This window comes from Lissotriton helveticus, chromosome 5_1 (assembly GCF_964261635.1).
Source record: "Lissotriton helveticus chromosome 5_1, aLisHel1.1, whole genome shotgun sequence".
Classification (NCBI taxonomy): Eukaryota; Metazoa; Chordata; class Amphibia; order Caudata; family Salamandridae; genus Lissotriton; species Lissotriton helveticus.
Window position 1 is genome coordinate 666,773,057 of NC_136065.1, and position 15,948 is coordinate 666,789,004.

General features: G+C 42.7%; 1 protein-coding gene across 1 annotated transcript in view; it reads right to left on the reverse strand.

The window, feature by feature from the left end:
- ADAMTS14 (ADAM metallopeptidase with thrombospondin type 1 motif 14) overlaps positions 1-15,948 on the reverse strand; it is a 602,768-nt gene that overhangs the window by 315,566 nt on the left and 271,254 nt on the right. The window contains exons 5-6 of the mRNA XM_078640432.1: positions 6,437-6,520; positions 1,879-2,035 (exon numbers count right to left, since the gene is read on the reverse strand). Coding sequence (XP_078496558.1) covers positions 1,879-2,035; positions 6,437-6,520 — 241 coding nt within the window. The remainder of the gene's footprint in view (positions 1-1,878; positions 2,036-6,436; positions 6,521-15,948) is intronic.

Below are 15,948 nucleotides of genomic sequence, written 5' to 3' on the forward strand. Positions count from 1 at the left end.
ATGCTTTGGAATGAAACCTTTCAGAGAGGAGGGACTCAAAAAGCAAAGTTATTATTGTTGACTTGGCATCAATGTGGGAGAATCGGTAGTATCGTTGAAACTCAGATGTTTCTGAATAATAGTACTGTTTCAGAGTAATAGTCTTTAACTTTAGATCCGCCTAATTTTACATTTATTAAATATCTGTGTTCGGTTGCTACTTTTGATGTTTACACCAAGCTCATGAACCGTTATAGCCTCTTTTAAATATGGTCAAAAGAGTCCAAGACGTCAGAGTTGAAAACATGTTAGAGTTACAGCCCCAGCTCTGAAAATATTAATTCACATTTTGTACATCTGCAAATCAATGCCTCTATTCGACTTTTCAAGAGGGAAGTTGAGACGTCTTCTCTTTACAGCTGTCCGTGATGAGGATGAATTGGGGCTTCATCATGTGTGAGAGGTGATCACGGTTGGTGTTCTTTCCTTAATAATGGATGTGATCTCAAGGAAGACAGGCTGCCATTTGTACATCCGATTTATAAAAACTGTCTATAGGTAATGGTGCCTTGCAGGATATTACAATGAGGTGAATGCTGTGCCCTGAAAAAATGAGATGTTCTGGAGTTCACACATTGAAAACGTGGAAAGGCACATGTCGCATTCTAGTCTTCCGAGATCAGTAAACGAGCACCATAAATTGGGTGTTAGTAACCCTGTTATTTAAAGTGCTTAGAAGTGGCAGAAATGTCTTATGTAGTGCTCAAAACGTACAGCAACAAGAACACTGCATAAGTCCTACTTCACCCTAAGTGAAGTAACTTAAGTGAGATTTATATAAAGAGGAGTTTAAAGCTTTGACAGATACTTGGACCTGCCTCAAAATGTTTATGTTAACATGCATTCCCTCCTACTCATGAAGGATATGGATTTAGAAGAAATTATTTCTGGTTGCAATGGTTTGAAACTTTTCTCCTATTATAAATGATCAATTGGTCTAGTGTTGTAATGCCTGATGGAATAAAAACCATATTCTTTTACCCCTTAGCTGCGGGGTGTTTTCCCCCCGCTGTGCGGGGAGAGGGGGTTGCCCTCATGACGAGCTGAGCTCGTCACAGCCACACCAGTTTTCGAACGTTCAGTACAGCGGGGAAATTATCCCAGCGTGCGAACGTTCCAACGGCTGTGACGAGCTCAGCTCGTCATGAGGGCAGCTCAACCGTCCCTCATGACGAGCTCAGCTCGTCACTAGCACACAAGGGGTTAAATTCAACCACAACTGTACAATGCAGAACTTAACTTTACTATGTGTGAATGGGCAGAATTACAATCTGAACAACTGTTCTTAAAGTTTATATGTCACTACTTAGGACATCAGACTATTCGTTTTCTGTTACTAGTATTTTTCCACAGCTGTTTAATTTATCAAGGTACTGCAGTGCCAACAAACTCATGCTCGTATGAGTCGTCACTGCATCTAATACCACTGTACGCCACAAAGTAGCTAACATACCCACTGTCTACTGAGAAGGCCATTAGAAACCAGGAGCAAACACAATGCTATGCTTCTTGGTGGATGGAGCCCCAAGCTGGAAAGCAGGGTTGTGCAACTCACAACATATGAAAGAGAGAGCTCTCCTCTTCAACAGTCTCACCATTATAATAATTTTGAACCTTACTGGACAACAACCAAGCTTCATTTCATAAGATTAATTGCAAGGGGTTGCAGGTGTTTCATGCTCAATTGTGTACCAACAAATGACAGGCACTGTGTTTTTCGGCAATTCCCTCTAATGTACTATCAAATGCCTGAAAAGTATCTTTGAGATTGCAGACATAACCCCCACTCTGAGCCAGGCAGATGCACGTACCTGATCGAGAAGACACACTGTACAGTACCTTGCATACCTGCAGGACCAAAGTCTTGCCTGGTGAGGAACACTGCGTGGTCGTGATGCTCAGAATGGTCAGGGTCTGTTCGCTGCTGAGCGTGCGCCCAGCGGCACACCTGCTCTAAGCTCCGCGATGGGTTCCCACGCTCGATCAAGCCAACTGACTGACCAAAAAGACAAAAAATATAATGCATATTAGACAAATCATTACCTTACCTGGTATAACAAAGAGCACCCAAAAATATTTTTATTCTTGAAATATGCAGTGATGATCAACTTTAATGAAAACTAATTAGTATTATCAATATAAATGTAAACGTGGACAAGCTCACAGAGAAAACAGCAAAAACTAAATAACTACACAAAGCTTGAATGACAACCAGAATTATTTCATACTACTACTACTACCATTAATATTATTACTACTACTATTACCACTGTTATTACTACCACTAAATAAAAAAATTATATTTTAAGCAATGTTTATTGTTGTACATTTTACTTACGGAAAATAACAAAGGTTACTCTTACTCAGCTCAATGGTGCTCACATTATCAATCTCTGGGTTAATCTGCAGAAAGAGAAGGCAAAAAGGCCCCCTTTCCACTGTTTTCAATTCAGCCTAATGGTATTAGTTTAAAATACCTTTTGATGTGTGTTAGTGAATGTGAGTAATTTTTCTCCCTCTTGAAAATCCAGTGTTTAGCTTTTCTGTGCCCTCACTTTTAACCATCTACTGAGAACTGAGATCTTTATGTTGTTGTAATGAACAGATAACTAAAATCTTCCCTGTGTATGTGAACAGAAACCCCAAAAGAACGCAGACCACTCCAAACAATAGAAAAATGTCCGCCTTTTTTCTCTGGTTCCGAATTTGAGTCTATGCCCCACCCGAGCCCTTAAGTAAAGTTCAGCAATTCTATTCTCGTTTTCTGAGGGCTTTGACAAACTGATGCCCCCTTAAGTCTTCCTCATACCAGAACCAAACTCCTATTGCTAAAATGAAAGGAAAAGAGAACGAAGCCAGAAATCAGTACACCAGAAAACATGTGTATGAAATTGAAAGGACAAACTCTATCTCCAACAGCACTTCAGGCACTTCCCATGATGCACTGGGCCAGGGACAGACTAATTTGCATATAGCCAGGTTCTGAGCTGGGATGGGGCAGTGAGCTAAATAACGGTGATGGATCAAGCCCTGATCTTTGGACTGGGTAAGAGTGGTCTGCTTAATTCAGACACTCTGTTCATCACCACCCCCTTTTCTGAATCGTTTTTGGCTACTATAGGTGTGGCAGGGTATACTCAGACATGAGTCCCTTGCTCACTGCTCCATCAGGATTCAAGCAAGCCGGGCCGACGAGGCTGAAATGCCAGAAACCGGTCCCCGGTAGCTTGTCTCCTTTCTGGTGAAGAATTGGCTTGGTAGTTTGGTCTGCCCTGTTCCCATGATGCACTGGGCCAGGGACAGACTAATTTGCATATAGCCAGGTTCTGAGCTGGGATGGGGCAGTGAGCTAAATAACGGTGATGGATCAAGCCCTGATCTTTGGACTGGGTAAGAGTGGTCTGCTTAATTCAGACACTCTGTTCATCACCACCCCCTTTTCTGAATCACCAAAAGAACGCAGACCACTCCAAACAATAGAAAAATGTCCGCCTTTTTTCTCTGGTTCCGAATTTGAGTCTATGCCCCACCCGAGCCCTTAAGTAAAGTTCAGCAATTCTATTCTCGTTTTCTGAGGGCTTTGACAAACTGATGCCCCCTTAAGTCTTCCTCATACCAGAACCAAACTCCTATTGCTAAAATGAAAGGAAAAGAGAACGAAGCCAGAAATCAGTACACCAGAAAACATGTGTAAGAAATTGAAAGGACAAACTCTATCTCCAACAGCACTTCAGGCTCTTAAAGTCGGAACTTGCCTAGCCCACTTCAGCTATTGGCAAATTTCATTGTGATGAACAGCATTCCACTCATTCAAGTGGGGCACATCTGAACACATAGGGCCTTATTACGATGTTGGGCGGACTCATGTCCGCCCGACACCATTGCGGAATTGGGACTGACCAACCTCCGGTCGCCGGTCCCGACTGCAGCATTACAATGCGATCACACATGGTGCGGTTGCATACTCCCATTTCTCTATGGGAGCTTGTGCTGCAACAGTAAACTGTCCGTAGCATAAGCACCCATAGAGAAATGGGAGAATCTGTTGAGGTGCCTGACTTACGGTGCAGGGATTAATGCCCCCTCGGCCCCCAACTGAAGGCCCCCAAAGTCGCTGTCAGACAGGCTTTTGATGTCGGAAAGTCCGACATGGAAAGCCTGTCGTAAACCGACATCGTAATCCAGACGGTGGAAACGCCATCCATTGGGTTTACAGTCAGGCCTCCGACTGTCCGACAAATCCAGCCAGAATGACCGGGCTGTTTCACTTCTGATCACCTGCATTGTATTGCGGCGGTCGAAAGTGAAACCCACGGTGAGACTCGGAAAGCAGAGTCTCATCGTAATAAGGCCTTGTAGTAGTACTTTGGGACAAAGGGCTAATGTGGCAATGTGTGCTGTTTGAAACCAATAAAGATTTATGCCTTTGGGTAATTTTATTATAATCTTTTTATATTATCGAGGTCCTGACAGATCCCTCAGCCATAAAGTTTTAAAAGAGCCATTACAAAAAAAACAAGCACTGGCAAGCACTGGATGTCAGCCCTACTGGGTTTACCAATGCATGTTTTATTAGGAGAGGAACTTTCCGTGGGAAGCTTGCATGCAGCAATGCAAGCATATATATTGAGTGTGAAGAAACTTGACAGCATCCTTTGTAGACCAACCATTAGGTTTCTGCAATGACACTTTTATCTCAACTTCATTGTGTTTTGTTTAGGTGAAATTTTAAATGTTGCAGAGTCCGCAAGCCAGAAACGATCATGCTTTTAGGATGTGGGTGTATCTTCGTACGTGAAAGAAACAAATGCTTATGCACAAATGATTTCTATATGAGGCAAGCAACATATTTTTTTGGGTAGCGTATAAGACCCATATTATTAATATATGTGCATTCATATTACAAATATCATACATATTACAAATGTATGTTGCGCACTAATTCCTACTCTAACTTTAGCACAGGGAAGATTGGAGAATCAATTCTTGCTGAATTAAACTGCGGATTTCCTTCCTGAATAAATGTACAAAACAGCATAACACAACCTCTCTTCACAAACTAGACTCCCCAAAGCTAACTTATGCTATTCCAAGAACCCCGCACACTTCCTGGTTTCGTCATACTTCCCAGCTTCCAGCTCTGTGAACATACAGCAGCCTCTGATCCCGGCTGTCTTCTTGACCCCATGACCTTAAAATATCAATTTCAACGCGAGACCAGAAATGAATGGAATGCAGAGGTGGTGAAGGCAGAAAAAAAAGACATTCATCAGGAGGCCTTTAAAAAATGGCAGTGACATGCAGGTTAAAATGTCGAGCCATGGGCATTCGGGCATTCTCAACTCCCAGGAAGCCCTTCGGCAATGGCCAATATCCGCGGCATCAGATGATAGGATTCTAGGTGAAATTGTATGGCCTGTGTGTTTCAAATAATTAAAAACAACGTGCATAAAATGTTTTTAAAAATTGTGAATGTGTTCCAAAAGTGTTTGAGTTCGCGTTAAGATGTCGGATTGCCATTTTAAGTGAAAGCTACTATGTCAGAGGTTTGTAGCGTTTGTGTTTTTTCCCCTCAAAGTGGATGATGAAAAGCAATATTTAAAGTCAAACTACTGGTTACTTTAGGGGCTAAGGTGCATTACTTTTGGGTGAATCGACCAAACAATTTAGATTTTTACTTGAAAGGACTGGTCAGAAACAATTGGACTGAATATGTAGGCTTTACAATTGCTTATTGCCTTTTGCAGTACATATAAATTTGAAAACGAGGGGGCAGATTTACAAGCCCTTTGCACCTCATTTGCGTAATTTTTCCCATGTTAAAAATGACGCTAAAGAGGCGCAAGGGGCTTGTAAATCTGCCCGATGTATTCTATTATTAACACATGCTTCTCCAACAATATGCTTGCTCTATCTGTTCATAAAACTCAATGCTAGCACCAGACCTAGGATTAAGGCGAATGTGTTTGGCAGAGTACCTGGTTTGGGCAGGAGACTGATTTGAATTTCTGTATAGACAGAGACAAGCCAACAATCATAAAGATGATTCTTCGTCCAGATTAAATCTCTGTGACAGAGGGTGATTTGAGGATGACTACCCATCAGGCTTTGTAGATGTTCTAATTTTGTCATATTTACTTCTTATGTTTTCCCCAGGAGAGTGTTTGTGTCCGAGAGGGATCATCTCCCTAACCTGCATGATTACAGGCTTCATCCCTCGGTACAAAACACACACACCATGCAGGGACTCAAAGCCATCCACTGTAGCCATGTTCTCTGGGAGATCTTCCTTTAACACAATATGCAGGCAGTCAAAAACCACTCAAATCAGGGAAACACTTTCATACTAATGGTTCAAAATTAACAAGTGTGAAAACTGGTCTTTCAATGTACTTACCTGTCGATATCCCACCATGATCATTCGAACCAGGACAATGTTGATGTGCACTCCCAGCGACTCGTCATGGTAAATTTCATCCACCTAAAGCAGAAAACAATTAGAAACGGTGAATGTTAAATAATTCATCACCTTTAATGCAAGCATTTCAATCAAATCTATAATGTCCAACAATATTTCTGAGTATAAATAGAAGGTTACCAAAGTAGCTAATGTTAATATGTAACTGAAAGGAGTCTTGGAAATCACCAATCGATATTTAAAGTTTTTTTTTTTAACCTTAGTTAAAAATAAATTCTATATCACTTTAAGCAATGAATTCTCCCATCCTGCACAATCATCTAATACGTTTATAAGAAATGTAATGATGCAAATTAAAGAAAGACACACAACAATAAATAAGCATCAGTTGGTTTTATTTAGCATGTGAAAGGCAAGGAAAACTGACATGTTTCTGCACTTGAGCAGAGTAGGGACATTCTCCATCAGGACACAGGTTTCTGTTGATTAAGCCAATAACATGAACCATTGGCACTATTATTCTTCGGCGCAGTTAAAAAGGCAACATACTCCATTAATCACACATCGGTTTATGAAGATGACTTCTTAAAGAAAAATTGAAATCTAAAACACAGCAGTTCCTTTTAATTTGATGAACCATTGTAATGCATGCTAGGCGGTAGGTCATCCCATTATTCCACATAGGACATATTTCTATTTACTTTGAGGGCTTTAAAGATGTCTCATATTTATATAAGAAACCCACTTGTGCAAGAGTAATCTACGTGTAAAATGGGAGCACACTACAGTCGAGTGATAGTCTGGGCTACTCCCTTGCACTAATCGTCTCCCATTACCAAAGACTCCATGTTGCTGAATGCTTTAATCTGCTTGATCACAACACCGGGTGGCTCGAAAAGGCTTGTGACACGACATTTGCATTGAGAATTCCCCAAGTAAATCCGGCCTCGTCTCCTTCCACTGTCAGCTCCGAATAGGATATTTTGTAATATGGAGCCAGTGCTGGAATGCCAACATTTGCCATAAATTATATCAGGATATTACTGGGTTGAGTCTAAGTGAATTCTTTGGTGGCATTCTTTAATCTCCCTAAAACCAAAAGGACTATGGAGAAGCCTGGGGGAATGGGGATGGGGAGGGGAATGGGGCCCAGGGCCGTAGCCATGGGGGGGGGGGGGCATTTTGTGGGCCAAGCCAGCCCAGAATAATCTTCCCCCACCCCACCCCCAAGTGAGGCAGCTGGCACACTTTAGAGGTGCAGGAGTTCAAACGGTGAATGGCAATACAAATCCCTCCAAGGGTTGTATTTATCTTATTACATTTTCAGTGTTTTCCAAGACATTTTAAATGCAACTGTCTGTCTCCTGACAAATTGCTTCTTTCAACATGAAAATGTTGTTTACTTTTCTTCCTTTGGAAAGTGAGAGGATTGTCTAAAGTGCACACTGTGACAAAATGTCTGAGATATAGACAGGGCCACTTTAATTAGGCAGCAGCTGAGGCCTACATTCTGTGGCAGTGTTAGCCAATTTATGTGGCAAGAAAACACAAATGTTACTCCTTAATGCTCACATTGTTTTATAGTATCACTTCATTATTTTGTCGTCGTTTACACTTTAGCACTGTCTGGGCAAAGGCTTCACTATATTAGTACCGGTTCTATGTCCAAATACAGCTCAATGTAACTAAAAGGTGGTCATTCAACCTTTGAAAAGGACCTTCCATTGCACTGCAGCACATGTTGCAGCGTTTTTAGTACATTTTTATCTGTTTCAGCTAGAAACAAAATTCGTTTTTTTGTTAAAATCTGCAGAATATGCAGCAGATGCTGGATTATGTGGCAAATGCAATACATAGTTATGCTGAAAATGCTGATGAAGAAGAATCGCATAGTTCCATGGCCACAGAATCTCATAATTCCAGTGGCATTATGTAAAGGGAGTGAAAAAAGAAATACTGTAGGATGTCACTTTATTTCTAAATCACAAAAAGCATAATCTACCTGTAAATTAACTGTACACATATTTTACCATATACCAGGCGTACATTTTGTTTATTAATTCTGAAGTGTGATGGAAACAAAGATTTTAGCAGGATCAAAACAAATCTTGGTGATGAAAGTGATGAATATAGTATTGTATTACCCATTTGTAGAGAGATTACTACACCTATGTGTAGCACTGAAGTGCTTACATTGGCAGCATTCTACACCCTACAGGTTGTTGTGTGGTTGTGTGTGTATTGCCTTTGTTTTGTGTTCCAAGGTAGGAAGTGTATTCATGTTGTGTTTGATGACCATCGAGGTGTGCTTATCAATTTTTGGGCTGCAGTGTTTAGCAGTGTGGTGGATGGCAAGGTGTGAGAGACACAGGCGCATTAACTATCTTTTATGGTTTTTCAGTCACTGACAGATTTAAACAGCTCCGTGGGCCCCATTTATGGTATTTCTTATGATTATAGTCTGCTTAGCTGGTTACTGCACTGAGTATTGGGGCAGATTTACTTACGTGTCATGTAACTCAGCAAGACAACTTGTTGCACTGCTCACAATTGACTTTCATGGCCTCATGTCATTAAGAAATATCTACTAGTAGTCATGGATACATTTACCAGATTGCTGCTGGAAAAGTTACATCATCCACCAGAGCAGCAAAACAATAACAGCACAAATGATATATTTGAAGCGTGGACCCTGACCCACACCCTAATGTCAGACAATGGACTGCAATTCACCACTCATGGAGGTTTCATAACCACTTGGTAATTCAGCATCTGAAGATAAGGCCTTAGTGGCCCCAAGCCAATAGAATGACTGAAAGATTCAGGGGCAAAATCGAAGAGGGTGATTCAAGAAACAGGCTGAAGGGGTACACTTAAGCACAACACTCTGTCAGGTATTAAGAGCATATCAAAACATGATGGCCACATTAATGTATGTGCGCCCACTGCATACCAAACTGCTGCAATGGACCACTGCAAGCCAACACTCCAGCCTGCAAGATACAGCTGCCAAAAAGAGAAAGATGACATTGTATGAGGAAGCTTGGGAAAGCACTGTAGATGAAGACAACTTGATACTGATTGACAGCATCAGAGGAAAAAACTGACACCGCATGTTGACACTGAAAGAAAGTGTAGTACGATGACAGCCATCAGATCAGGAAGAAGTGTCACCTGGAACTTCTCGCATCTCAAACCAGCTGTGCAGCCCAAGAACAGGAAGAGAAATTGATGGTGAAAACCTCAGGATCTATCATAGGTAAAGGCAACAGGAGGTGTCCATACCAAGACGCCCCCAGAGACTGAGACGCTCTGACAGGTCTCCAGTAGACACCAATGACTCTTTGAGGGCATGGAATAGTGGTTGCGTCTCTATAAAGAAGTGGGGAAGTGTTGAGTGGAGACCTAGGACCCTAAGGGAACCTCGGGCCCAGAAGCCACCAGCACAAACTGTACAGGGGACATTCAACCCAAATGAGAATATTGAATGGTACAGCAAGGGAGGAGTGAGAAAGAGACCCAGGGCTGGAGATGATAGAATCATGTTGCATGTAGGCCTTGCATCGACATCAGAAAAAAATTATGAAATAGCCAACGTGCACCATTCCTGGTTTTCCTTTCACCTTGCAAGAGGACCCCAACATTTCCTTATCGTCCCACTCTTCATGTGAAGCAAGTAAAGTCTGCAGAAGGGTAGAAAGATTACTTTAGACAGAAAGATCTGAGGCTTCTAAACTGCAGGATTTGGATGTGAGCTAACATCTTAATTCAAAGGTGGTCTAGGCATAGAAGCAATCGAATGAAGTGCTAATCAAGTGGCCGCCTGGCCTGGTCTGAAACAAAACCCATTATGTGCCACGCCCTGCTTCATGAAGATGATCTTTAGAACAGCAGATGCAGGCCTGGGAATCCATGGCATCAGAGTGATGCCTTATGTTTATATGGCTCAGTAAATTAAAAAATCCATAAAAAGTACGGTCTGGCAAATAAAAAAATCCAAAAAGAGTAAAACTGCTGCAAGAAATAAATTCATTCAAAGCAGCTTTGAATTATTTAGCAGATGACGCCATATGCCCCGGGTAAAATGTTCAGAAAAGGGTGAGTTTGTGCGTTGAAAACATTGCTAAACACGAAAACTGGGATGGGCACTGCGACAAGGAGCGTTCACAAACATTGGAAGAACATCAGAGGCTCCAAGGAGCAGGCCTCATCGACGCAGATGGCCATATGGCAGCAGCCTGGGTCTAAACCTCTTCCATGGGCTGCGCAGACCCCTGTGATAATGCTTGGGGAAGCTGGAAAGGGAACAAACTGAACCCATGTCTGTGTAAATAGTAGGTGTGAGGATAATCAGATATGACAAAGGCCACAGGAATTATGCGGCAATGGAGGCCAAATTATGTACCATTGTAGCTAAATTATGTGTCACTAAAAGGTCAATTCTGAGTCATAATGCAGCAAATTATGTGACAGTACTGCTATTTTAAGAAACAGTTGTACTACTTGTGCAAATTTTTCATTGCATTAGTGGTAGTTTAACATCTCAATAAAGCAATTAGAAACTAAAAGTTGGCCAGTTGACATTGTACTGCACTACGTGTGCCACTTTTTTAGTAACGTTTGATCTGTTTGAGAAAGAGCCATTTTTAGGTTTCGCCTGTCGAAAGCTGCGCAAGCAGCGTTTCGCGCAGGCGAAATGACTTACACTGTGTGGCTTTGTCCCGCCCTCTCTTTCCATTGGCTAGCTCCATAAATGGAGGCTAGCCATTGGAACAGACATCTGTCCGTCATTGTTCGAGGCGATTTGTGGGAGAATTTTTCCCTTTTTGCCCACGTCATGCGGCAGTGGGCGGTGCTTTTATTTTTTGTCTCGCCATCCTTCGTCACACCAGCCTGCTCGCTCTCCCTGTGAGGAAGCAGACCCAACCCGCTCCCTACTCCGAGCAGGGGTGGGCTGCGCCATTTCACTTTTCTTGCAGGTAAGCGGCATTTTTTAGTTTTTTTTCTTATCCCGTTCCCGCCCCCTCCCGCTGTCCGTGTGCCCGTTAACCTGCCCCCCTCCCGCTGTCCGTGTGCCCGTTCCCGCCCCCTCCCCCTGTCCGTGTGCCCGTTCCCACCCCCTCCCTCGTCCGTGTGCCCGTGCTTCTTGTTTAGTATTTGTTTTCATTTTACTTTTGCAGTTTTACATAGCGCAAACGTGCCCCAAAGGGGTTTGAGCGCTTTACATGAGAGCCAGGCATTACACATTCGTCCCGAATTGCAGAATGTTGAGACGAGGTTGGGACTCGAACCTTGTGCCGCAGTTCATAGGTCAGCAATGACAGCCATAAGGCGACGTCGACTTCATTTTCCTTTCCAAATTCCTTTGGCTCCACACTGAGATTAAACACTGGTGATAACTCTTGCGCAAAATGTTCATCGGAGTTCAAACCCCTACCCATCATAGGGTAAACATCCACTGCTTCACTACAGCTACCACTAGGAAGTAATAAAACCATGGATTCCGGACTCTAACCACTACAAGCAACAGTTTTCGGGTCCCTGGACTGTGATGAGAAACAAAATAACCAGACATCAATAAAACCTAATTTTGATACAAGACTGGAGGAAAATACCTCGTAATTACCCGTTGCAGTAAAAACCTTTTCTGAGGTCCCACTCCGACCTACCTACTCCAATTTCATGGCATGTGGCCTCTAACCCAGAAGTTCCGCTGTGCCTAGTTCCATAGAACTTTAACTCATGTGTTGATGTCTCTGCATCTTACGCTCTTGTAGCAGTTCCCGAAACCCTTGGCCCAAGTACAAACTCAGGTCCTGCCAGTCTCACTGTAAGGAGTCTTGCGTACAATAAATACCAAGCAGACAAAATCATCAGGTGAGCGCTCTGCACACAACTGCCGTTTGTTCACCATTCAGTCCTATCCGCTGACAGCGAATGGTTTCTATCTATGAAACCTCGTGTTCAGAGTAAAATCTCTGAACTGGCCCGGCTGTTCAGTATGTAATATCGTTAAGATTAACTTGTTTCCTGGCCATGAAAGGACAGCACTGTTTCTTACGGTAACATGCTGCTCATGTTACAGGTACACATGTTTGTGTTCCTTTTCCGATGTACATATGAAAGTGGCATAGAGCCAGGACTCCCTCCATGCTGCTCTCCACAGTGCCCGTTCCCGCCCCCCCTCCCACTGTCCGTTCACACCCCCCCTCCCGCTGTCCGTTCCCGCCCCCCCCGCTGTCCGTGTCTCCGGCCAAAGAGGGTTTGATTTATGCACCACCCCTCACACATAATTCAAGGCGTTTTTATTATTATTTATTGCTGCCTGCACACGACCAACCTGTGAAGCCCAGCAGTTGCACTGCCTCCGCCAGTTCCCTCATGCGCCCCTCGCCCTGTTTCAAGAGGCTCTCTGGTTGCGTGTGCTACTCCGAGTTGTACACTTTACTACCAGCGCTACTCCCGTACTCGGCAACGCCCTGCCTGTGAAATGTACCACCTATGCTACTTTTCAACGTGTACTGCTCCAGCCCCGGGCTCAACTCCGCCCCCTCACTCACCGCTCGCTGTGGAGGGGCGGGAGGCAGGGCCAGCGGTCATGAGACACACATATTTACATAAATACCTCCTCCCAGGCCCACCGGCGCGAAAAGTCTTCGACTCTGACTGGAAAAGTTTGTGGGAGCTGATAAGTGCTAGCTCCCTGTGCTGAGATTTCGCCTTCCCTGGGAAAGTCATGGACGCCTTGAAGTCTGAGGGCAGGGCTATTATCAGAAGCCCCAGCCTGGCCAGGCAGTCCTGGGGAGGCGGCAAGCAGAAGAGTAAGTTTTGGAAACTTATTTAAATCTTCAGAACCGCGGTGTTTAATCCCCTCTGCCTTTGTGATACACCGTGTTTACATTCGCAGAGGCTGTTTATGTACCTCGCTTTTTCGAGTAGGTATGCAGTGCATTTGCATTCTGGTACCTGTAGTTAAAAAAAAAAATACCGGTAACAAAGCGGAGAAAATCCTGACGAGACCGAGATTTATAACATAGATAACAAATTGGCTAACTGCTCACACCTGCCTTCTGACTGCTTAAGAATTACATCACTGCTTTTGTTCTATCATTATTATTTCAATGTCTTGGCGTTTTTGCCTTTCTTTACGGGTCGAAGAGCGTTTTAGAACTCTTGACATTAGAGTAATTCAACTATTTCCCACATTTTAACTGTGCTTTGTGATACGCGCACTATCAAACGCTAAAGTTTCTATTTTTGCCCCCCCACATACACCTCAAATCCAAATGTAATTTTTTTTTTGTTAGGTCTCGCATTTGCGAAAGATTAAGCTATTGACATTGTAAATGACAATGCCATTTATTTATCTGTTTTCAAAACCAACACATAAATAAACAATTTGTCTTTTGCAATGCCAATAGCTCTAACTTTGTCAAAGGCGAAACCGTTGCATTGTAAATGCTTGTTGTTCATTATGTGGCAAGCACAGAAAATCCATAGCTATACAGAAAATGCTCCAGATTTCCGGTCCAGTGAAGACCTGGCTTGGCAGTTCGGGCTGGACTGTTCCCATGAGGCACAGGGTCAAGACTGATTTACATATGGCTGGGTCTGAACTGGGGTGGCAAAGTGAGCTAAAGAATGATGATGGATTCAACCCAGATCTGTGACTGGGGTAAGTGTCTGAAAAGTTTCAGTGCTCCGTCCATAATCTCCTTGTGTTTACAGATGCAAAAAGGTCATATTTTCACTGTCCCTCGGTATGCATAACTGATCAGGTCACAGTCTTGATCAGATCTCGCTGAAAACATAAAATAACAACCTGGTTCAAGGACGTTTACTTTAAAGAGTGGGGTACCAGGACATACATCCTGGAAACATCTGAACGCTTATTTTTATATATCACATAAACCTGAATTGTAATTATAAGTATTTCCGTAATTTCAAATTTTTTACTTCACAAATTTTGTCATGTAAAAGTTGATGGAAGTTTTTGCACAGAAATACCCAAATATTCCAGGTTTGCAACTCAGAACTGTCAGAATCATTCAATAGTACCACATTATGCCTCATTCTTAGATCTGGAACTCAAAACTAAGAGGTCATACTGCACCCAATAAATAACATAACACAGCTGCTGCATATTTACAGGACATGGTATTACCTCCCTGTTTGGCATTTCACGGGGCACTGGAATCTTGCTGTGGTAAGTTATGAACCTATTTGGGGACCTTGGCCATAGCAGGGGTTACTGGACTCCACCTGTGGTTGTTTTGGGCCTTTTGACTGTCTTGTTCCTGGGCCAGCTCTACTATGATCTTTCAACATGATCACCAATTAAACCCATGCGGCACTTGACCCTCTTTTTTGGCAAGGAAAGCAGTTCAAAGTTGCTCAGGGACGTAGTGTGGGGGCAGAGACTCAGGACACAACAGTTATGTAACAGACACAATATTTTCCTTCCAGCCCAGTGCTTCTTTCATCAAAATGGAAACGTACTTTAATACAGCCCAAAATGCAGTATTACATAAGAAATAACAAAGGCAAAGGGTTATCCACTTGAACAACAGGCATTTCTACACATAAACTAATCATGTTTCATGTAAGTGCAGCTACAGGCTAGCAACAATGTGCTAGTAGGTTCCTGGCTCTGTGACTCATAGGTCAGTCTGTAACATATCCCAGGACTGAGTCTTTAAAGTTAAGGCATTGTCTTAATACACTTTAGCTCAATGTTTAGGGAGTTTCAAAAGTCCTGACTTTACCTGGATGTTGATGCTCAGATACAATGAGCACATTGCTGGGATTCTTGAGTTAGATCCTTGGGTTTGTCACACCATCTTTGGATTCTCTCAGCACACATACTTCTACTGTGCGTGTACCATGAGTGACAACATTTTGCCTGATCTCAGGTGCACATTCACTGTTTTACTATTTGAAGAGGTACATATACATTTTCTGTACTTTTCCCAGTTCCACCCCCTTACACCCAGTTTATGGCAATTTACTTCCATTCCAGGTTATTCACCCAAAATCAACTCATGCCTCCAAACCATGAGTAAATATCGCATGAGCTACTTCATCCAGGGGCCATGGTCAAAATGTTCTGCCATGACACCTACTAAGTGGTAGCAGGGACCCTTAGGTGTTATTCATTGTTGCCTGTTGATCTTGTGTGATGGAGAACAATATAGTTACCAGCCATGTTATTCCTATGTACAACATGGAGTCTTATGTTTATAAGGTGGATTTATTTTCTGCCTTTTTATTTTTAGGTTACATACTGTGCACTCTAGGACGTAGAAACCGAGGTCCAGACCATATTAAACTCTGCAAATTGGGAAGAACAAATAAGTAAAGACTGACAGCGTACATTATGAAAAAGGCATGTCTTCATGTGTTGCACACATCTATCCCCTCATAGGAATTTCACGGGCACAACATATTATTATTATGTTTCGGATTTGTTCGATCAGTTCAAGAAAACATAA